The 24904-nt window shown below is 38.4% G+C and overlaps 1 protein-coding gene across 2 annotated transcripts; it reads left to right on the top strand.

The window, feature by feature from the left end:
* The first annotated feature begins 866 nt into the window (after positions 1-866).
* Positions 867-23634, top strand: rorb (RAR-related orphan receptor B). Of its 2 annotated transcripts, none has more exons than XM_079485735.1 (10): positions 867-1177; positions 15554-15639; positions 16359-16500; positions 17481-17900; positions 17989-18110; positions 19059-19191; positions 19298-19405; positions 19903-20013; positions 20149-20261; positions 20379-23634. In XM_079485735.1, exons 1-10 carry the CDS (start codon positions 1171-1173, stop codon positions 20535-20537), a joined length of 1401 nt encoding a protein of 466 aa, XP_079341861.1. In that variant the 5' UTR covers positions 867-1170; the 3' UTR covers positions 20538-23634. The 2 variants fall into 2 exon arrangements, with proteins under 2 accessions (XP_079341861.1, XP_079341862.1); XM_079485736.1 differs by lacking the exon at positions 867-1177 and adding an exon at positions 14800-14972.
* The last annotated feature ends 1270 nt before the right edge of the window (positions 23635-24904 follow it).

A 24904-nucleotide genomic window follows, 5' to 3' on the forward strand; every position in this document is an offset into this window, starting at 1 on the left:
TTTTACATTTTCTTTGCTGAATTACATGTAACATGCACTATGACCTATTCATTCCACTTCACGGGTTACATGTATTTCATTTTTCAAAATTCAGCCCTTTCCTGAATAGCTGCAAAAAAGCTTTTTGTTCAACAACCGTGCTGTCACTGCTGGACAATACCTTACAATCTCAAATGGAGCGGTCTGCTTTATTGTCATGCTCGCTTCTTGTCATTACATCACAATTATGAGTTTGCCCATACAGGGGAAATGGAAAATAAAAAAGGGAAAAAAAGAAATGTAGGTCAGTGGTGATGTGCTCTGGGCAGTTAGTCCTTGCCTTGCCTGGATGGGTCTATGGCACAGTCTCCACCTCCCCCTATGCACACACACATACACAGGCAGTGGGCAATTTCATATGCTGTGCAATTTGCTTTTAGAATGTATGTAGTGAATCAGCCCTAATGAGATGTGATGTATACATTAGTATCTTAAAAAAAGGTCATGTGTTTTTTATTTATGTATTTTTGCACCCTAAAGAACTTTTTCTTTATCTGATGACATTTCATGCTCATGAACCAAATATATGAATGCATAAAAATATTTACTTTATAATTATGTACATCCACAATGCACAATCTATCCAAAGGAAAATAAATACTATCACGAAGCAAGTGTTACAAGGAAAAAGAAAACCGCATGAATAACTTGATAAATGCAAAAGGAGTTCTTGGTTTTCTAGAGACATCACTGAGAAACGAAGTCTACGCGCGCGGTGTGCGTGTGTGCACCGTGAACAGTCCCGCGTGTCTGTAAAGTGTCGGACTATCAGCTTTAAACAACTTAATGACTGAAGACGCTAGAAAGTAGGCGGAGCAAAAAGTGTCAGTCCAATCCGGGCTTCCGCGCGCCCGCCGTTCGCTCTCCTCCGCGCTCTCGGGGGCAGTGAAAACCTCCGCTGGGTATATGCGCTCGCAGATGTCATGTGAAAACGCGCATGCTGGCCTGAAGAGTCGTACTACCGCGCTGCTCCCTCTCCACCGCTTCACGCGCGCCTCTGGAATGGTTTTGCACGGCAGTCTCGCATTTTGACGTTGACAAGACGAAACTTCACCAAGGATCTTGTTTTTTTACTCTGGTTTATGTTTGTTTCTTCATGACTGACGCGTTCGGGAGCAAGACGCCACCACTATGCGAGGTAGGAACGCAACCGTCGGTTGAGTAGGAATAGATTGTGGTCTTATTCTCATCTCGGTGTCCTGTCCGCACACAGTTTATTTAGCTGTTGTCGCTTTCATAAATTCGTTCTGTTCGTGGCAATGGAGCTTTTAAAGATACACGTTTACTCATAAATTCATTATGTTCGTGTTAATGGGGCTTTTAAAGAGACGCGTTAAGTCTAGACATGTGTCAGATGAAGAAACGTACACGCAAGCGTTCCTTAAATCAGATGCAATTCACGTTCAGGTCCATGTACGAGAATTCGAGTTCCGAAGAGCTATGCAGCACATTAATCCCAATCTCGTGTTTATGGAGTCCACGCGCTTTTAACAGACAGTTTTATTTAGAGAACGAGACAACAACTCCGCTCCAACTTTCCTAAAGGGTGTCGTTGCCAAAGAGTTTTGTTTGTGTGCTTCCGAATACTTCACGTTATCGATTTGAAGGTTTGTTTCTTTAATTAAATATTTATATGGATGTGAGATAAGGCAGCCTCTTTGGACTACAGTAGGAGTCCAAAGTCTCTCTGGATGTACGCGCAGAAAAAAGTGAACACATTGGGAACAGAGTTGCATCCACACTACCTGTGTTGTTCTGGGAAGTGAGGTGCGTAATATTTTAAGACAGACTTTCACGGCGTGTGCAAACGCACGAGTTTGTGTCATGCGTTCTACTGACCCATTTCCGTCAGTTAGGCGCCGCTGCGCGCTGAAAGCGTCGAAGTGCAGCAGTGTCCGCGCGACCCGTGTTGCGAGTTATACACGCGTGGAGCAGCGCGCGCGCGTTCCCTATTCCACGGGCTGTTGTAGGCGCATTCAAGTTGTCATCAATCGCAACGACCATAGCGTGCAAACGTCTGAAAACTTAGATTATGGTGAGTTTGAGTTGAAAGAGAAGTGCAAAATATAGCACAGTGCAACATAGAAAAAAGTATTTCGTTTGTTCTATTAGTTTGCGATATTAGTTTTTCAAATTTCAGTTCATGGCGTCTTTGTACTATTTTTATAATATAGTACTGTTTTCAAAAAAAGTTTTGTTCACAGGTTTAACTTATATTATTTTATGTATAACGTGTATCATTTCCAGAACTGTAACATCATTAGCCTACATCGAAAAACATAACATTGGAAAAAAAGAAATAAAAATGTTGACGTTAAACCTTATTTAAAATATATTTCAGAACGCGTGTTGTTGCGCTTGGTGTTCCGTTATTTATTAGTGTTTCGTCCAGTAACATATTTGAACAAATGCAGCCTATAAATAAATGGGCAATACGTTTCGACATGTTAAACATGAACTTTGCAAGACGGGAAATCTGCGCAGGTTTGTCCCTCTTTTATTCTGCCCGGACAAACTTTTGAATGTCCGAAAAGGCCGCTCGCCCGGGGAAACGCTAAAAACTCCATCTCTGTGACACAACATATCCTCGGCCCCAGAGCATCTCTCTGCTTCTCTCTTTCCATGCCCCAAAGGACCGTGTCAGAAAGAATTACATCAGAAGAGGCCCCTTTCTGAACCCGGTTCCGTTGGCCAACTGCGGTGCTCCTGTTTTCCACTACTTTGTCATTTAATTGTATAGAAATGAAAATTACGTATAAAAAATCTAAATACTTAAGGTGACACAAATCTTAAAATATTATTATATTTGTTTATTTCATTTTAGTCGTCGCATCTTTGGGAAAAACTTCGTAACAGATTTTTTTAGGGGAATGGTCGGTAATAATTTCCATTATTTGTTCAGAACGCTTCCATTTGTTATTTCTTAATAAGCTAGATTTTGTGTAATAGACAAACAACGTTGAAATGAAATAAATCTATTTTTTAATTAAATAGCCTATTTGTTCATCATTGCTAGTTATTATGGGTTTTAATTTACAATTTACGCAATATTTCATGTTTGTTTATAGGATTTAGTTAGTAGCCTGTTACTTCAAGCAGAAGCCAATCTTTTCACTCAATTATTATTGACTTTTCTTTATTTTACAATGCTTAATGCTTTATTTTTAACCTCACCATTGATTTAAAAAGAAAGTTCAGGAATGCTTTAAAATACTTTCTGAAAGCATGCATTTCATTTATCTCACTAATACAGTTAAGTTTGTTTGCTGTGTAAGGGTGTAATCATTTACACAGATGTTTTCAATTGGTCAACACATTTGGGAGATTGCTGTGCTGATCAGACACAGACATTCAATGTGTTTCAATACATATCTCAGGGGTTATGGTGTCCATTGTAGTGACTTGTTTCAAACCACGTCTTCTCTATTTCATTGTGTAGTGCTGCTTCAGGGCTGGTGTTAGTTTTCCCACAACTCTGTCACACGCAGATCACATTCAAACTGATCACATCCAAACCCCCTCCCATTTTTTATTTGTTTGCTTTTTAAAGGAAAGCAAGCAAACATGTCTGGCGTGTTTACTCCATGCCAGCCTGTGATTTCTGTGAATATTACTGAGCTGTATTGCCATGTTGTTTTGCCCAGGCTCGTCTCAGTACGTGCTGCGCAAAACTCAAAGCCACAGACACAAAAAGAGACAAAGTTACGCATGAACTCCCAATGCCAATAGCTTTTAGCATCACATTGGCTCCCAGAGGGAGAGGCCCTCTCTCCATCGACCTGCTTGACGTTGCGTGGCTAGGCTTGCTGAAGAGTTGGATCAATATGCATGGCCTGCTTGACCATGAGCAGGAACCACACAGCAAATCTTTTGACCCATGTATGTTTTAATATCACTGGATTATTAACATAACAATGAACAATACTTCAACAGACTTTATTCATGTTATTTCATGTTAAATTTGGCATTTCTCAATACATTTTTCAAATCAGATTTTGTAGCTGTTAACATATAGTTAATGCGGCATGAACTAACATGGAAAATTGTATTGACATTAACAACACTTAAATCATGCAAAACGGCATTGCTCATGTTAACAAGTACAACCTTATGGAGTGTTGCATTTGTTTAACTATCACTGTTCACATGACCACGTTAAAAGATAGATTACAAACTGCTCCAAATCTTTAACTAGGCAGCAGGCCAACAATAACTATCAATAACTGTGCTGCTGTTTTATGGGCTGTGTTCTACATAAAATATATGTTTAAAGTATCCCCTTTTTAATGCAAAAACAATAAAAACTTCATATAAGTTGAAAAAAAAACACAAATGTAATTTAAAAGGCTACCTTGAGGTATTCCGGTGTGATAAATGGCTAAAGCTTTTTTATTTCATACTCCATAAAGTTCAGCACTCAGATCGTTGGGGTTTCCAGTAGAAGCGGTTATTACTGCAAAACCACAAGACAGGGTATCTGAACTCAGGTTAATGTTTAAAGCGTCTGCCAAATGCATAAATGTAAATGTACTGTAATTTGTCCACATTGTGGTGAGTGCTGTGAATTTCACTGTGGTCCTAGTGTTTCGCTTTGATGTCTGAAGATTAGATCGGTACTAATATCATATGATCAATTGTTTATTGTAGCTGTTAGTTCCTTCACTGTTCTGCTGACTAATAGCTTGTACTTACGTAACCTGAGAAAGATTACGCAAAGAAAACCCGGAGATGTAATCCCCTAAAGTGAGAACGAAACTGAGTTGCGTAGCCGGCACAAACCTAATCCCTTCAGTATGCTACATTCTTTAGTCCCTTCATTTTACAGATTTCCTAAAGTTAATTCAGAATCCTACTCACATTTTATGTAGGTACTGAAATGAAAGGTAAAGATTTTAATGCTATGTGACTGCATAAGTTTCCTAAACTGTAAGTGTTGTCTTATCCCCTCAAGTGTTTTTGTGAAGCATTGTAGTATTGACTGACAATGTGTGTCATTTGTTTATCGAGAGCTTGTTTAAGATACTTTAGTGTGCATGAGAAAACATCTCTGAGTGACGAAACTATAAGGCTAACGTGTCCTCCCCGCGGTATTGCGGCAGCTGCATTTCTGCATGTTTTCTCTGCTTTGGTGCTTGTCGGTTTTATTAGTTCTCTTTGACTGGTCTTGCCTTCACTTGGTGTTCATTCATTCAGCAAAGTGTGCTGTGGATAGTGACACCTGGGGCTTTTGAAATGCTGCAGGAGGGGTCTGAGAGGCTCTCCACATCATCTTTGGAGAATATTTGAGATGTATCCATTCATCAGACACTTGTATTCAAAGTGACATTGCACTCAGGTAAAATTGTATCGGGATGTGTTTTTCCTGGGAGTAGAGTGGCATTGCTGTGGCATTGCTAGGGGTCACTACTGGAGACAGACTTTACAATACATGTTGTTCAACATGTATTGTTTATTTGTTTATTTTGGATGCAGTATATGTAAACTACATAAACATACTTTTGCTGGCCTTTTCCCATAGTCTTTTCAGCATGATACAGTGTGTCCAGAAATATGTTGTTTCTGTTGAAAGACTTACTGTTCCACCTCAGGCACCGAGGAGAGAAAGAGACGGAGAGAAACTAAAGGGCAGAATTAAAGGGGTCATATTGGATGGCTAAAACGAAAATTATTGTGTGTATTTGGTGTAATACAGAGTGTTTCCGCGGTTTGCGTTAAAATAAACCACATTAGTTTTCACATACCCTGCATTATTGTGCTGTTTTGGAACAGTGTTGTAAAACGTAACCACCGATTTATAATTTTGTCCTATAACTCAGTAGTTTTTAATTCGTAATGAAACACACAGCGCCTCCACGACATGGCGGCAGCAACAACAACAACAATACAGCGGGAATAGACACGCCTTCTTTCCTTGCTTATAAATTTTGGGCGGTGTTCTTCAATGCTTCTCAAGAACTGATGGAGAGAGCGTGTTTAAACAAGGCATTTAGGCAGGTTTGGATTAGCCCCCGCTTTTAAATAAAACATCTCTTTTGGTTTGAGAACCAAAATTTTTACCATTTTACATCTTATATATGCATGAAGAACTTGTAGAACACCCAAGATACAGGAAGAAATCGCGTCATATGACTCCTAAGACACATTGTTATCTTACACAGAAATTGGATAGAAAAGGGAGCTCTCTCTCTCTCTCTCTCTCTCTCTCTCTCTCTCTCTCTGTGGTAAATGAGTTTTGTGTCCTCAATCAGTATCTTCTAAATTTACTTTCAGGGAAAACTGATAGAAACTCAATAGAAACTCATATTATATTTCATTACCCTCTGTCCATTGCATCTCCAAAGTGCACACCTGACCTTACACAGCAAACTTCAAAGGCACACTAATGTGATTAATTGTGCATAATTTCAAAATGACGTAAAATCTCAGTTTCAAGGTACATCAACAAATATGAAAAAGTGATCACAGAGGCACTTAATGCTCACCAGTAGTTCTGTGGGTTCGCCTGAATATTAAGAATATACGTTTTTTTACTAAACACATTATTATCACTTGGTGAAAAATCTGCTTAGTGGTATGAGAGCGGAAGTGACCTAGCTGGCTTAGATTTTAGCGGAAGTATGTCATCGTTCCGTGTGCATATGCCTTTGACTGAAATTGTAATAAAAAATTATAACAGGAGAGTTGTTTGTGAGCCTTTAAAACAGGCTTTTAAAGAGATTGAGATGAAGAGCAGAAGTTAAGACAGATAAGGATACTGAGATGGAGTGAACAAGCGAGATAGAATGATGAGTGAGAGAGAGAGAGAGAGAGAGAGAGAGAGAGAGAGAGAGAGACTGAGCTCTCAGGTGAAGAGAGGCCTTAGTTTGTCTTTGTGATCAATTTGCTTCTTTCAGAGAGGGGCTCCTGGGGCCACTTTGGGGAAGGACCTCGTTACATGGAATTAAATTGTGGCCTAAGGCGAGCTATTACCATCCCGTCCTGAGAGGAAAGCTGTAAAGAGACGCACAGAGCACACACGCACACACATCTACATACCAATATTTAGAGAACAGAGGCATTTTGATGGAAATCAGGGCTGGTTTGCCATTTAGCAGCCGACATAACTATTTCCGTGCCAGCTGTGATGTGGAAACATCTCATGTCCCAATACTGTATGTGTAGTATGTAAATAATAGGCAATAATCAGTATCACAGCTAATTGATGTCAGTTGCAGCAATCACTCTAGAATGATGTTTACTGAATATTTTATTAAAATATGACTATATCTGTAGAATACATTTTAAATTTATTGAATCCCTGTATGGTTTTGAGTCAAAAGACGTCTATTTTTTTCCATAGTTAAACACCCCATTAAAGAATAGTCTTTAAACTTTATCCTCCAAATCCCTTTCTAGTGCAGAAATTATTTTATATTTGTTACCTTTTAATTTCTCCGGTTTTATGAATTGTTTCATAAACAGGTCATAAATTGTTTTACACATTTTTTAATGAAGCTGCAAAGCTTATATAATCGGTCTCCTGTACAATAAAAGATTTCATTTTTAAAATTCTGGTTTTCATTCACACACAAGTGGTCAATGAACTGAATCTTTACCTCCCAGTAATGCTCAAAATGTTCAATAGCTTTTTTGTAGATCTGATAGTTATGTACATACATTTGATATTAAATAAACCATTCACATATTCATAAGAGTAAGAAGTGCAGCTATTACCTTCCATCTTTAGTGGTTTTTTTTATTTCTTTAAACATTTTCTAATCCACTCAATTTATCCCACTTAATTTTTAAATGAATAAAGTTGTTCTAATCCTTGTTCATTTTTACAGTTTTTGTTAAAAGGAACATCCGTTAAATGTAGTTAAAATCTGTTACATTCATGTTTACATATTAAACTTTTACTGTACATCCTTTGACCAATCATGTAGGATTATGTAATTCTGAAGGGAGAAGACTGAGAGAGGACACTGTCCAAAAATAAAGATATGACACAACTATGACACCCTTAGGCTGAGTGACTTTTTACTAACCCACTTTAACAGTTTACACAAACACACATGCAGAAGCCCAATGGGCCACAGTGACAGACTTGTGTTACAGTATGTGCAAACTCTGTCCACTTAAAACTGCTAGTAACAAAACATCAGTCTCTAATATGAAAAGGGGTGTTTTTTATTTTGTTGCTAATGACTTGTTAGTTAAACACTTGTCCACAGACACATTGTGTCTTAAATGAAAGTTCAAAGGTTGAGTAGGTCAATGGGGTTGTGTTGGTTGAGGGCAGGCAGGTCGTGAAGGTCAGATGGATGGAGTGAAGCTATCGTAAAAGGGCTGCGAGTTCCTTTGTCTTCTGTAGAGGACAGTCGTCTTAAGTGATTTTATCTGAGATAACACTGAGAGGTCACTCTTTTGTCCGTATGCATCTTAGACATATTAGGCTTTTTGAGAGATGTACCCAACAATTAGAGGTTTGGCCATGACAACTTCCTTTCCTTTGTGTATTATGCCTTTTTTCAGTTTGACATCACACCGGGATGGGAAGAGAGGATGTATAGAATTTTATAGAAACATCTTGCCTTGTGTATTTCCTCATTGACTCTGTGATGAGGATGTCTATGCAGTCCAAACTGTCTGTTGTAAGACTTATCATTCATATAGCAATCTCACTTCACTGTAAAAAAATCCTGTATACATTTTTTACAGACATTTCCTGGCAGCTGGGGCACTAGAAATATACTGTAAAAATAACAGTTTTTTCCCCATAAAATTATGTATTTTTCTAGTTTTCTTGAAAATTTGCAGTGTTTTTCTGTAATTGGACAGTTTTGACCGTATTTAAAAAAAAGACAAATATGTTAATAAAACAGTCAAATCTGATACAATTTCAGTTTATTGGGGCGATTATACGTGAAAAATCTGTTAAAAAACAGTAAGATTCTGTATAATTACGTTTTTTTTACAGTGTTGATTATTAAGGCTAATGGCAAAAAAGGCAATTTATAAAATATATATAAACACCTGCATTCAATATTTTAGTTGAATGTGTTTTATTGCGTTCTCTTAATACATTTTGTTTAAATAAATGCTCTAATGACACTATTAAACCAACACACAGTTCTTGTAGTTTTAATATCAGATATAGTATGTTGTGCTGTGTTCTTTAGATGTTGAATGCATGCCAGCGTGTCCCCTTCTGTAGCCTCAGCGAGGCAGCCAATCAAATCTCAGATCAAAGATGCCTGAGCCTGGCACAGCTGATGACAGGCCAATGGGGAAATGCCTGCAGCCTCATCAACAAATGCACACACCGCACTAAAGACATAACTCCAGCAACACTATGCCCTCTGACATAAAAGTGCTCAATACACGCACACGCATACACACACACGGAGGGGTGAGATGGTTTAGGAAAGTGAGCACCTTCTGACACTCTCTCTCTCTACAATCTTACTCTCGCTCTCTTGTTCACCTTGCATGTACAGATGCACTGATAGACAATGCAAGAGGGGGAGGGGTGTCATTATTACCCAGAATGCAAAAGTATGGAAACTTCTTTGACATAAATGAAGATGCACAAATAAATAGGCTACCGCCGTTCCTTTAAAACGTTTAAAAGATAGAATAGGAATAAAATCTGAATAATTCAAGTTTTCACACAGCCCCTACAATAAGCGTTTGTACAAGAAGGTAGTGCAGGTGCGCTTACCAGAATGATCTAAAATGTTCATCCATTAAACAATTAACAGCTACGCCTCAGCAACAGGTTTAAATACGAGCCAATGTGCCAAATAGACAACAGACGTACAGTGAGATTTGCTGTGCAAGAATACATCAAGGGCACTAGCATTGACATTAATAAAATAGATCACAAAGTTAACATTTACCCAATAATATTTATTATTATCTTATTAAAAGGACTTTACACTTAATTCAAAGTCTTAGTTTACTTTTTTCATAAATCAATGAACCAAACAAGGACTGCAGATGTTTCGGTATAATTTGGCTTCATAAACGCTACCCTGTACAAGAGTTAATCTCTAAAAATGGTTCCCTTAAAAATGTTGGGGTGTTTAAATAAAGATACTGCGGGTGGCTATATACATATATCTTTAAGACTAAGAGGCATAAAAAGTGAAATATGTCTTCTATTCCCATACGGAGTTGTCCTAATTATCTTTTGTAGTAATCCTCAACGGGATGGTTGTGAGAATCAGGATGATAATGTTGCTGACAGTGAAGGCTGTGTAGCTATACGCCCAAGGCCTTTATCACAGAGCCCTTCCCTGAAGGAAATGATGTAAAACATAGATGAACGCCACATGCTGTCACAGGCTGCCCCTCTTGATTCAAGCAACCTCCACCCCAGGCACCTGTCAATCTGGACAACGTGCCACCTTATGGTGATGAGCTGCCATTACAACTAGCCCCTCACCACGACTCTTTAAACATACAGTAAATGTACATTTGTATGCAATGGACAGATGTTGGCTGAAAAAACGACACTGCCCATACTGGTGCCATTTTGACTATGCATCATCGAATGTTTGTTTCTAAAGAGACATTGACTGTTGACATGTTCACAAGTGTGCATGCTCAAGATAATCTTCCACCTACACAATGTATTAGCGTCACTGTTAAGCGTATCCCAACAAGGAATATCACTGGGCCGGCTGCCAGATGACAAAACAACATCTTATCGTATGCATACAGGAGTCATTTACAGCAAAGGCTTTAAATTGCCTTCCGTCTACGGGCTAAAATAAAAGACCTTGACGTTATCAGTTCAGTCACCTGAAGTTATGCCGCAAACTAGGTTCCAGGGAGTCATTATCATTTTATTAAATGAATACCCACAAAAATAGTGCCGGGAAAATTACATATCTATGTAATTCAAACGTAACTTTATACGTAATATATGTACGGATATATACTTGTATTTCTAAATATAAAGTGAAATTTTAGAGATATGTATCTCTAAAACTGTATCGGGTTTCTGTATGGATACATTGGGTACATTTACAAGATACTGTACACAGCTGGCAGGTACTGTCACAAAAGTGACAATTATTATCATGTAAATTATGGTTTACCAAATTATTGCATCACGACCCATGTTGATACACATCTGTCTCCCAGACAACCGACATGACAGGTGGTACAGAAAGCCAATATTTATCAGCGTTCTCCGTCACGTGCGGGCGTGCGTGTGTTATAATAAATGAAGTTGCAGGGGTGCTCATATCTACTTTAATGAAGCTAATTAAAGAACTATTTAGAGAGAGTGGGAACTTCTCCTGGGACAGAAATTAGCTTCATATCATTAGGAATCAATTACACCATCCACGTGCCTCTCGCGTGTGTCTTGTTCACTTTACACATAAATGAATCTCTCAAACTCCCGCCACGGGTATCAACCCTGTTTGTGTGGAATGTAAAACAGTGCCTCCCTGTGATTTAAGTTTGCTTAATGTTGTGTGTGGTATCCGCAGTCTCTGTCCATCTTCGGCTAAGCCTGGAGGGCTCAGCTCCTCTTAACTGTGGAATCGCCAGCGTTGCACTCCCTTTCTTACGTAACCCCCGAGTGGCCTAAACCTCATGAGCAACGGCAGTCTGAATAACCGCATGCTTCCTTTTGTCAAATAACAGTTTCATTTATAACTATATCAACTAATTGCGACTCTCTGGTTTGACATTGATGGGTTTTGACAGATGGACACTTCGTGCCATAAAACATGAATCTGTAATGGGTTTATATACACGATTTTAGACGTTACTAATTCCCCAAATAACAGCCCGCTACAGGTTTTCCGTTTGCATATTTTGAGGTTTTTAATCCTTTAAAAAAGCTCCAATTTGTATATGTGAAACAATGAAAAATGCGCAGTGTGGTTGTATTGGTAGGGCTGGCGATGACATCACATCCTGTTGGAATGTCACGGTGGTGTGGATGATCGCTCTGACAGGCACACTATACAGCCCTCCTACCCACAAACCCAGGGAGGCTGTGGTCGTCCTGGCAACCGTGACATTGACACGGACGTCTCCTTATTACTTATGACAGGTCTACACACACAGACCCTGTGGCCATTCTAACACACAAACAGACACTTCCAATATATTCATTCGGACCAAAACCTCACATATTTCTTAACTTTCACTTGCAATTTCTTCAATTATTTTAGATAATCCAAACGTTTACACTGTGTTGGCGACTAAATAAACATAATAATAAACGCATACACAGTATAGCAATACATAAACAAACACACATTGGAATATGGCCTGGCACTCCTAATGCCCCGCTTTCGTAAGACTATAAATAGCTGGATGCCGGTTCTGTACATTTCAAGATGAAAGCAGTATTTAATAACTCGTTTTTGTGTATCTGAAAGTGTTCACGGCAGGTTTAGGCCTCTATTTGACCCAGTTTGGTTTTGGCAATGGTCAAAGTGGGTCACGAGAGAAACCAGTCCAGTGTTCTGAGACAGGGGCCAATAACTCAATCAGTTCCTGATGCATTTATACATTGTTAGGAAACAGCCATGACTTGTCTGCTGAAACGCAATGTTCTATTATTTGACCTTTAAAGCAAGAAGAGCATGTGCTAGTTTTTTTTTGAGAAGAGATTTTTATGTATTTCAGTTTATGTGCACCCCAAGGGCCTCATTTAAAAAATGCTGCGTAGAAACCCTGCTAAATTTGATTTTACATAGAATATCTCACAGCTTGTTTACGTGATTCGCAGAACGAACGTACGCAAAAAAAAATGCGAATGATCTTGAAATTGTGCGCAGCTGAACGCTTTTGTCGACATCCAAATCCTTTACAAGAAGCAAGAATGGCTTATATTTTGCTGTTTTTCCTTCTGAAACCTCGTATCTCTATATTTGTGATTACATTTTTTGTCATGAATCTTTTTTTAGTCACCCTTTATGTTTTTCACAGGGTTTTGCAAATTTATAATCAATAAAAACTATTGAAAAGTGCATGTCAACTTTGACAACACAGTATGTAATCATGAAAAAGTAAAACATACAAGGTTTTGGAAGGACAACGAAGATTTCTAAAACAACGTAGCACTCGGACAAGCAAAAGTGCTTTCGTCTGCTCAGACCTTGATGTGATGTGCTAAGCACTTTTCCACTTCAAAGACCGTTTCTATAAAGCTTCGGGGATAAGAGGTGAGTCGTTTAAAGAAAACATACAGTATTTTATAGTGGTTTCTATAATCTCACTTGTTTATTACGTCAGAAGATATGTTGCATCCACCTAACCTAAAGGAAATTGTCTTTGCGACTTTGTACTAAAATGACACACATATTTATATTTACTCAAGTGCATCCGTTTTTAAAGAGAGTTCAGGGACAGGCAGTTGACAGAAGGTGACATTGCCATGGGAACAACTTTGCGTGTGGCGCCTATAGCTGAGGGTCGTTGGGGGCGCACCCCCACCCCCTTAACCGCCAAACTCACAGACACTGTGGCTTTGGTCTATCTGGTGAAAGACAGAGACAGGAAGACGCAGAGGTAGACCAGCCACAGCTTAACTATACAATACTAGTCAACGTATATGCATGTGTGCATGTCTCTGTGTTAATCCAATTACGCTGTCCAGAATGTGTGTGTACAATTTTTATGCACATATTGCACATACCTATACAGGTCTGAAATCAGTTCAATAAATGGATTGCACACACATTCAGAGTACAAAAAGCTCTCTACATATTATATACAGTATATGCACACTAGTTTGCCTCTCTTAGTTTACATTGTCTCAGTGAGATTAGCAGCGCGTGCACACACAAACACACACACACACACACACACACACACACACACACACGTGTATGTAGTCAATCACATATGTACTCACACTTACAAACGTCTGAGCTTCACACGGCAGTCTTGTGTGTGTTTGCCACTAAAGTGCTTTTGTCTGAAAATGAAGACGGATGTTATAGGTAAGAAACTATTTCATTTACATTTATTTTGCTTTTATCCAAAGCAACTTACAAATGAGAGAGCATCAACATTTGTATGTGTTTTTTTGTGGAAGATGTTATTAGCCATCTTCCTGATCTTTGTTCTGATGTAAAAATAGAAATATACTTAGAAGAGTGTTAGCAACATTTCTGAGGCATAGAAGAAAAATGATTGTGTCATTTGTTTGGTTAAATGGTGTTTATCTCAGTTTCTGTTTGTTGTAAACGGGTAAGAAATTGTGTTTCGTGTGGTAGAAAAATAATTTCATATGACTAAACCAATCCGACTACTTTAGTTTACACCAACAAAATGAGTGTTACAGCTACTTCAGGTACAATTAGATATTTGATTGAACCTTTGTTTACAGTGTCATATTGAAATGAATGACACTAGAACGTTAACTTAAACAATAACTAGAGCAATCTTGGCTCGCCTGGCTACAAAAGTTGTAATAGTATCGTTTTGAGATTGTGGTTCTGTCACGAGAGTTTTTAAATACTGAGTGATCATCGCTGTCACTGTATTGAAATTGTGTCTGAGTCTGTCATTGCTCTGTTTATGTTTCATAAGTTAGCATTATTTCTAATTTCTTGTCCCTTTAGTCCAAAGCCAAAAATTTATAATTTGTTCTTTTTCTGTATGTGATAATAGACAGAAGTGAATTTGTGTTTGAGTGAGGAAAGATTAATATAGAATTGCTGCATCAGATAAGCCCAGTGAGAGCAGGGGAACAAGCATGTGGGAAATAATTTAGGATTAGATTGGTTGGCTAATCTCTTTATTGTAAGTGTGCAGTCTCAGCAGAGAGACTGGTTTCTCTACTATCTCTGCACCTCTCTCTATCATTCTCTCTATCTCTCCTGAGGTTCTGTCTTGGTTTGTTCTCGTTTTACATTTCCTAGTTTCACATGCTTGAGCTGAAAAGGTTGGAGGGTTATGGCCATGTGTTTGTAGTAAGTCGCTTTGTAGCTTTTCCTACATTGGTCTTCTAACAGCAAATGCGCAAGGTTGTTTGTAACCAAGAAAACACTTGATTAATTGACAGCGAACATTACGTTTAAAGAGGCTAATGCAAAAATGCATTTTAATGCTTTTCATGAGAACTTTTAGGAAAGTGCTTAAAGGGATACTTCACCCAACAAGGAAAGTTCTGAGCGAACTCTGAGATTTGACAATCTTCCAGATATCCACCTGTGTGTTCAGCAGAACAAAGAAATGAATACAGGTTTGGAACAATCTAAGGGTGAGTAAATGATGACAGAATTTTCATTTTTGGGTGAAGTATCCCTTTAACTTTCAGATATAGTACATTCAAGGCACTCTCTGAAAGTGTAATCTTCCTTAAACCACAAATTGCAAGAAAAACTGTCTCTCGACACAAATTATAAAGGCACATCCTGGTCCAATGTGAAGGCAACATCATGTTTAGAATTGAGGTGGTCATAGTCACCCGAGAGGAACGCTGCTGTGCATCTTCAAAGCAGACAATGGCGAATGGTTGTGTAATGTTTTCACCTCTGTTCGCTCCTTTCAGCTCAAATTGAAGTCATACCATGCAAAATCTGCGGAGACAAGTCATCGGGCATCCACTATGGAGTCATCACGTGCGAAGGCTGCAAGGTTAGTGAATGTTTTTTTCCTTATTATCTTTTCTATTGCAACCATCAATGGCCTTAGCAAAATCGTCCTAGTCACTTTTTTTTGGATCAAGTGCTTAGTCCACCATTTGTGCCATGACTGTTAGGACTGTCAACAGATATTTACCACTGTACCTATAGGTGTTGAACGTTGGAGATGATGGTTTTACAGTGCTATTGAAGTATTTACCCGCACAACTAGAATGGCACTCACAGTCGTCCGGAGGATGCAAACATATGCCAAAAATATGAGACATATAATTAATTTATGAAACATTCTTTATATTATACTGTATGTGTTATTCTAATGTTTCAATGTTACTAAATAAACATTTAAGTGCGAAAGTATTGATGTTTTTTTAAAGGTTGTTTTAGTCAGTGGTTCTCAAACTTTTTCGTTGTAAGACTCCTTTTGAATAGAGTGTATAATCTTTTTGTGGCCCCCAAAATAAAGACTTTTAACATGGAATTTTTACTAAACCAAAAACTAATATTTAACTATACAATGCAAGAACATTTATTCTTTTGATTGTTGGTCTTGTTTTTCTGACGTTTGGTTGCACAAAATGTATTATATATTTCATAAAATGTCACAAAACTGTGGCCCCCCTTGATCCAGTTTGGGACCCCCAGTTTGAAGTTGAATAATACTTAATAGGATCCTTAACAATGCATCTTTCATTGTTGTTGTGTCTATCATAGGGTTTCTTCAGGCGGAGTCAACAGAACAACGCCTCATACTCTTGTCCCCGTCAGCGCAACTGTTTGATTGACAGAACGAACCGCAACCGCTGCCAGCACTGTCGGCTACAGAAGTGCCTGGCTCTGGGCATGTCCCGGGATGGTGAGCGAAATCTTATTGTTTTATAGAATAACATTTGTTCTGTTTCAAAACCATGTCTCTAGAATTTTACCTCAAGGGAATTGCATGTACACTTCTTGGAGAACGCAATCCAAAAATACTTTTCCTTACAAAAAGAGTTATTCAAGTGTGCTAATATTTAAAAAAGGAAGTATACTTTCATTCTTCTATTTAAATACTTAACAAAATCTTTTTACGTGCTTCTTAGAGGTAAACTAGTTGTGTATTCAACATTTACTTTTACACTTTAAGTATACTTAGAAGTACACTTTTATAAACTAAAAAGTGGGCCAATTTGGTCCCAAGCAGTATTAAAATAATACACTTACAAGTGTACTAGTACTAGATAGCAAAGATAACTGATTTAATGTTGAATTAGGTTTAAGTTTTATATACAATATAACATTGATTCTACATTACAAAAACTATCTTTGCTATTCGGCACAAAGTATACTAAAAAATCATCCAACAATGCTTGTCCTTTCAGAAGAGTATGCTAGCAGTAGGATAATAAGAAAGTATACTCTCAGTATTCTTTTCATATACTTCACAGAAATATGATTTATGCTGTTTAGAAGTCAACTAGTTGTGTATTTAAAGTTTATTACATTTCAAGTACACTTAGAACTACACTTATAAACAAAAGAGTGGGCCAATTTCGTCCCAAGTAGTATTCAAATAATACACTTAAAAGTATACTAGTACCAGATAGCAAAGATAATTGATTTAATGTTACATCAATGTTGAACATAACCAATTGAACATTGATTTAATGTAAAAAAAACTATAAACTGTCTATATACTTTCAGTCTCCTTTTAAAATACTTCACAGAAATCTATTTTATGTGCTTCTTAGAACCAACTTAACATTGAATTAAATATCTGGCATAGTCACCCATCATCAACCATCTTTAAAAGCTACTTCATTCCCAGTTCATTTTCATTTGTTCTCCCCTCGCCAGCTGTTAAATTCGGGCGCATGTCGAAGAAGCAGAGGGACTCTCTGTACGCAGAGGTGCAGAAACACCAGCAGCGGATGCAGGAACAGCGGCAGCAGCAGACGGGCGAGGCGGAGGCCCTCGCCCGCGTTTACTCCTCCAGCCTCACCAACGGCCTCAGCACCCTCAACCACGAGATAGGAGGCACGTACGCCAACGGTCACGTCATAGACATGCCCAAGGGACAGCCGAACGCCATCCCCGGAGGCTACTACGGCATTGACTCCACCCAGCCCAGCCCTGATCAGTCTGGTCTGGATATGACAGGAATGAAGCAGATCAAGCAGGAACCCATATACGATTTAACCCCCGTTCCCAACCTCTTCGCTTACAGCTCCTATCAGGACAGCCAGCTGGCACCTGGAGTGTCCATGGGGGAGTTAGGTATGGATAACCGTGAATTTCATAGTAGTTTTACTGTGTTTCAAATGAACTTACTGTTGACAACATCCTCTGTTTTTCTCTTAACCAGACCGAATCGCGCAGAACATCATAAAGTCCCATCTGGAGACGTGTCAGTACACAGCAGATGAGCTTCAGCAGCTAGCCTGGCAGACGCACTCCTACGAAGAGGTCAAGATGTACCAAAGCAAGGTGTGAGGTCACTTCCTCGATCAGCCGAGCACTCTCACTTCTCCTCGTTCACAGTCGTACATTCATTTACATGCTTTTACACCTGGTGCCGGCGTTCATCCCTCGTGCAATTCTCTCATGTTTAGTCAGATTGCACCCTCATAGTTCATTAGAGTATCTCAGTCGGCTGGAGCCGATACTATCCAACCTCTGCAGCCATACAAAGAGAAAGAAAGCGAGCTAACAGATTTAGCTAACGAACACTTGGAGCACAATAGTGGAGGGCGCCAGGCGCACTTCAAGCCCTCTTCATTTCTCTGTGTCAAATGGATTATGGGTAATTACAGAAAAGCCCTTTGAAATGGTGCCTATGAATATTCTTTATGCAGGGAAAGAATTGCAGAGCTCACAAAAGCAATTTGCTGATATCACAATTTCAATATTCAGTGCGCTCTGTTGGAACATATCATAAATGAAAAACTACAAATTATTTTTTGTTGCAATTTTTCATGATGAGTAGGGAAAAATGTTACCATTACTTTTTAAAACTAAATTAAAACTGGAAGTGCTGTACTCTGCTCCGCTAGTCTAGTTAAAGCTCAATGTTTTATAAAGAATAGTGTCGATGAGTCTGTTTGTTTGAAGAACACATAATAAAAAAAAGCTTTGGTGCATAACCAAATTCACCTTTGCTGCAAACATTAAAGGGATAGTCCCCCCCTCAAAAAAAGTAATTCACAAAAAGATATTTTGAGAAATGTCTCAGTGGTTTTGTGTCCATACAATGGAAGTCAAAATATCTTCTGCAGAAGAAAGAAAGTCATACAGGTTTGAAATGACATGTAGGTGAATAAATGATGAAAGAATGATTTTTGGGTGAACTGTCACTTTAATATTGAAACAGAAAGTTTTGCAGGTAGAAAGCAATGTCAAGCTTACCCACGATGCCTCTGTTTGTGTGTGTTTCAGACACGGGACGTGTTGTGGCAGCAGTGCGCTATACAGATAACTCATGCCATTCAGTATGTGGTAGAGTTTGCCAAGCGCATCACTGGCTTCATGGAACTGTGTCAGAACGACCAGATATTACTGCTGAAATCAGGTGAGGAGCAGCTGCTAAAACATCACAATTACCGAAACTATTAACACGATTATTTAATATCATTTTTAGAACACATATACATACTTTTCATAATTCTCTTTTCCAGGTTGTTTGGAAGTTGTTCTGGTCAGAATGTGTCGCGCATTCAACCCTCTCAACAACACGGTTCTATTTGAGGGGAAATACGGAGGCATGCAGATATTTAAAGCTCTAGGTACACATTTTCTGCGCTTTATACTGTACAAAAGGAAAACCAGTTCACCCAAGATAAAAATTCTGTCATCATTTACTCCCCTTCAAGTTGTTCCAAATCTGTATACATTTCTTTGTTCTGATGAACACAGAGAAAGATATTTGGAAGAATGCTTGTAACCAAACCACCATTGACTACCATAGTAGACAAATTGACAATGGTAGTCAATAGTGGCCCAGAACTGTTTGCTTTTCTACATTACGCAAAGAAAAATCGTCTTTTGTGTTTAACCGAACAAATACATTTCTAAAGCATTTTATCTTACTATGGTAGTCGATGGTGACCCAGAAATGTTTGGTCTCAAGCAATCCTCCAATTAAAGACATTTATACAGATTTGGAACAACTTGAGGGTGAGCAAATTATGACAAATTTTCATTTTTGGGTGAACTGTCCCTTTTATGGTAAACTGCTGGTGATATTACTGTATAATAAATATAATGTGTGTATCACCTGCAGGGTGTGATGATCTGGTCAGTGCAGTGTTCGACTTTTCCAAGAGTCTGTGTTCACTGCAGTTAACCGAAGAGGAGATCGCCCTGTTTTCTGCTGCAGTGCTCATATCTACAGGTCAGAGCCCAATGCAAATCTGTAACCTCTTCTTATAGCATCTCGAAACGACTAATCTTCACTACCGGACAAATTCTTTGCAGCGTGACAGTATTACACAAAACACACTGATTTGACTTTCTCTCGTGTTTGTAGACCGGCCGTGGTTAATGGAGCCCAGGAAAGTGCAGAAGCTACAAGAGAAAATCTACTTTGCCCTGCAGCACATCATGCAAAAGAACCATCTGGACGAGGACGCGCTAGCCAAGGTAGGTCATTTCAAGTGATCCAAAGACATACACCTCAACTCAAATAGAAAGCTACATTTAGAATTGCATTTGTAGTCACATGACCCTTATTCCGCTGGTCCTCCGTCACTCTTGTAGCTGATTGGTCGAATCCCCACGCTGTCGGCACTGTGCACTCTCCACACCGAGGAGCTACAGGCTTTTCAGCAGCTCCACCCTGAGACGGTCAACATGCTCTTCCCACCCCTTTATAAAGAGCTCTTCAACCCTGATGCCGCAAGCGTCATGCCCAAATGACCGTGCACATTCACAACAATGGATGGAAAAACAACAGGTCTTTCCTTCGGCAAGCGATGGGCCGACGATGAACACTATGTCGCAGTACCCACCATATTTTGCAGCTACAAAAAACTTTCGGAATGTCCTGAACTTCAAAAACATTTCAACTCAATTTCACCGGTACAGTCATAAGAATGTATATATACGCCAACGACAAAAGGCGCCTTCAAGTTTGACCACGAAATGTACAGACTTTAGGACAATTTAAGGTGTCTTTAAATTTAGTACGGTTATTTGTTTGGTTGACAATTTTTTTTTTTTTAAATATTGTTATATTGAAATGAGGGTTGGGGTTGCATTCTAAAATGATCAAGTAGTCTTTTCTTTAGTACAAAGCGGTATTCCAGTATTAAATCTCGTTCTGTTAATATTTTAGACAATATTTAAAAACAACAGCGGCCCGTCTTTGCGGCACGTACCTTGTCTATGTCATTTTTCGTATTTGTTTTGTAGTTTTACCTGTACAGAATATTCAAGAAACTGGTGTAAGGTTAACAGGGGACTAACTTTGTTTGGCCACGTTTAAAAGCCTTGTCTGGGCTATGTAGATATGTATAAAAAGCACACACTAATTTTAAACTTTTAAAGTGGGAAAATTGATAATGGATACTTTTCCATACGTAACTATAGAGATATATATTTTACGAAAAATGTGTGGCCGATTAGCATCTTGTCAGTCATTGCTGCAATAACACTTTCTGCATTAACTGCTGAAAAACAATCCAGTCAGTCGTGATTTACAAGAAGCCCCCACAACTGCTTCTAATCTGTAATCCTTTTTATCCTTAATGCCTCAAAATATGTTCTTACTGCCACACTGCCAAAACCAACACATCAGTGTAGTTGAGTTATAGTAGCTCTTATTCTGGGAAAGCATATGTAGCTAAACAATCAGATCTCTTTTCTGTTGCCTTCATAGTAGAATCTGTTACTTAAGCAATAATATCTAAACCATCATCAAATGCCCAGATCAGGTACAGTAGGTTTAAAATGTAACAACACTCATCATTTGTTTATTTGTCAATTCATTTCGATATTTTATCTTGTTGCAATTTGCAATAGTGACCCAATCTGTAAAAACCAGGATAAAGTCGGAAAATCTGATTATGTTATAATCATTAAGTTTGATTTCAAGCATTAATTTAATTATAATCTAATCTTTGGCATGGTATTACTCAGTTAATATTAAAGATAGTTAGATTATACTTTCACAGAATGTTCTTTACATTATGTGGGACAAGTTTATGTAGAAAAAATGGCTTTAACTGCGTGTTCGGAGGCAGGGACACAATTTATGTTGACTCGAGACATTTGAAAGAAATCGTTCTTCAATCATAAACTCTTTTAAAACGAAGCATTCCCAATATTGCAGTTTGATTTATTACCAATATTAGTCAACAGCAAACATACGGGGTACTTGTAAAACCTTGAAAATAATGTAGGAGCTCCCAGTTTTGGGACCGGATCCTAATGAGATTCTTGAAGTTGTTCAAGAACCACATAATATATCCTACTGAAACTAACGGCTCAACTAGGTAATTAAAAACTATTTCTTGTAACTAAATTGGTCAAAGATTATTTTAGCAAAGCAAATAAATAAATAAGGATCCATTGATAGGCATTCTTAAAGGAGTAGTTCAGCTAAAAATGAAAATTCTGTCATCATTTACTCACCCGCTTATCATTTCAAACCTCTATGACGTTCTTTCTTCTGCAGAACACAAATGAAGGAATCTTGAAGGATGTTGGTAATACAAAAATGACCATTCACCTGCATTGGTTTTGTGTCCATACAATAGAAGTAACTGTGTACCACCATTTTTCTTTTGTGTTTTCTGCAGAGGAAAGGAAGTCACACAGGTTCGACATGATAAGAGTAATTTTTATTTTTGGGTGAACTATCCCTTTAAATAGACTTTCCTGTCATTTAAAATCCTGCATTTATGTAATCCGCAGCAAAGCATTTTTACATCATCTACTGACATGTGCTGACAATCATCTTTGTGTCATTCAGCCATTCAAGTCATTGTGTCACTTTGTGTACTCACATTGCAGACTCATAGCACTGTGTGCTGCTATTATGACAAGAGTGTGTGTTGTTCAGTCAGATAAAGTTTAAGACACTTCACAACATTCTAGACAGTTTGGGATTGGACCTGCTTGGTCCAGAGAGAAAACATCTCCAGTACCATCTCATCCCACCAGATGGCGATTATGAGAGCACTTTCCCCCTTGACCTGAACTAACTGGATCTAAAGCCATATGTCAGTATCATATGAAGGAAAAAGAACATTCGGATTCACTGATAAGTGAACTTTACCCTTGACGCATTTATATTGTGAAATGCACTCGAAAGCACTTAACTATGAAGGAATTATAACATGAAGGACACAACATGCACACATTTAGTTAGATGAAGCAATTGTTAATCGTTCTCTCAGTAACCAAACACCCAGCCCAACGTTAGTGAATCAATTCCTTGATTTTACCATTTCCTGTTCAAGACAATCAATTCTGGGTGCAACTTTTCAAGCATCCGTCTCAGGGACTTCTCTTGTAATATTTTCAATAGAGAGTACTATTTTAAGAATATGGACCTTTTTAAGGAAAACATACAATCACAGCGGTTTCCTCAAACTCGAAACCCACCCAGACAAGGCTTTGCTATGTGTATGTGTGTAAAACGTGTACCTACTGTATCGACGAGAGGATAAACAGGCCGAATTCACCCGCTTTCAATCTTTTTGTAAATACGGACGTGCAGAGATGCACCAGCGGTGATCTCTGTGCTCCAAATGAGAAACATTGTAATTATTAAGCATCTTCTGAAATGAAATGGATTTTATGTAAGTTAGATTATTTATACAGAGCGTTAATAAGCTGCTCTATTTCTACGCTCATTACAGAAAACAGATGAAGTCAGAAATCGCGTTTTAAACGTATGAAAAAGGCATTTTTTGTACTAGACTGTGAATCGAAGGCGATCAGAATTTGTATATGTGAGGTGGAGAACACTGTTAGGTACTGTAGCAATAATGAAGCATTTACTACAGTCATGTTTGCGTTCTAAGAATTTTATTTTATTATAATTATATTATTATTACTCTGTTGTTGTTCAGTTATCTTTGCATGCTGGTTCATAATAATGAAACCTTTGGGCTTTTGTGTTTTCTTATGTGTTGCGGGAGGGAGGGGGGTATTGGGCAACGGGGGGGTGGGCATTTTATTCTGAATGTTACCTGGTAGTTGTTCAGTGTTGAAACTGAATAACACGCCCTGTTCATTCCGTTAACACACACAGACACACACACACACGAAGTATTTCTTGTTGTGTAGGAATACAAATTACACAGTCGCTTTGGTTTGCAATTACAATCTTACTGTTTGTTCTGCTAATCTAAACGCCTCTAAAATAACGCCCAAAGTATATGAGCATGCACTTGCCCCACACCTGACATGAAGGAACAAATAACACACGTGTGTGTGTGTGTGTGTGTGTGTGTGTATCTGTGTGTGTATTTGAGGTACACTCTTGTGTAACCACATACAACTACTGAAGCTCCTCCAACACTACTGAAGCACACATTTCGTTTTTATTTCTGAATCTGAATGTGTCTGCCTCCCGGATGACGAAAAACAAACAAAGGTACAAAGGTAGCATCTGTTACCAAAACTCTTATGACTGTACTCGGCGTACAGGATCTGTGTATGTATTAAATATGTATAAGATACGTTTTTGTTTTCAAGTGCCATAGCTAGTGTGAAGTAAAGGTGAATGGCATACGGGGGTCCGTTTACTTGAGAAGCAATCATAAGTGGAATTCAGATGCAAGTGTGAAAATTCAGACAACCAATTGTTTGTGGATGGAGATAGGGCTCTGATTGACAGAACTTGAGCACATGTCCACAGTCTAAAGCACATGTAGCATGGGGGGGGGTTCATTTGCCAAGAGCGTGTGTGTGTGTGTGTGTGTAATCTGTAATGTATTGCAAAACAGTATATAAATGAAGGGTGAATAGCACTTTGTATGATAACTGATTATGTGTGGTTGCGCGGGGGTTCGAGTTTGAAGTGCGGACATTGTGGGATGGACATGTACAAGTACTGATTAATCAGGACCTTAAGGAGTCTCCTTCATGTTGTACATATTAAGCAAAGGACTTAAGTGATTTTTGTTAAATTCTATATTTTATGGCTTTTGTAGACATTTCTTTGTGGGATAAAAAAAATAAAGAAAAATCTATGGATGCAATCTCTGTTTCTGTTTCGTGTTGAACTCATGCGTTGTTTTCTCCTCTTTGAACACAGACAAAATGCACATTTT

Source organism: Barbatula barbatula (assembly GCF_947034865.1).
Source record: "Barbatula barbatula genome assembly, chromosome: 2".
In the NCBI taxonomy this organism is placed as follows: Eukaryota; Metazoa; Chordata; class Actinopteri; order Cypriniformes; family Nemacheilidae; genus Barbatula; species Barbatula barbatula.

Excerpts from the sequence above, each read along its gene's own strand:
- rorb (XM_079485735.1), top strand. Across the intron at positions 19,406-19,902 it reads GCAGATATTTAAAGCTCTAG|GGTGTGATGATCTGGTCAGT; the intron begins GTACACATTTTC and ends TATCACCTGCAG. Across the intron at positions 20,262-20,378 it reads ACGAGGACGCGCTAGCCAAG|CTGATTGGTCGAATCCCCAC; the intron begins GTAGGTCATTTC and ends TCACTCTTGTAG.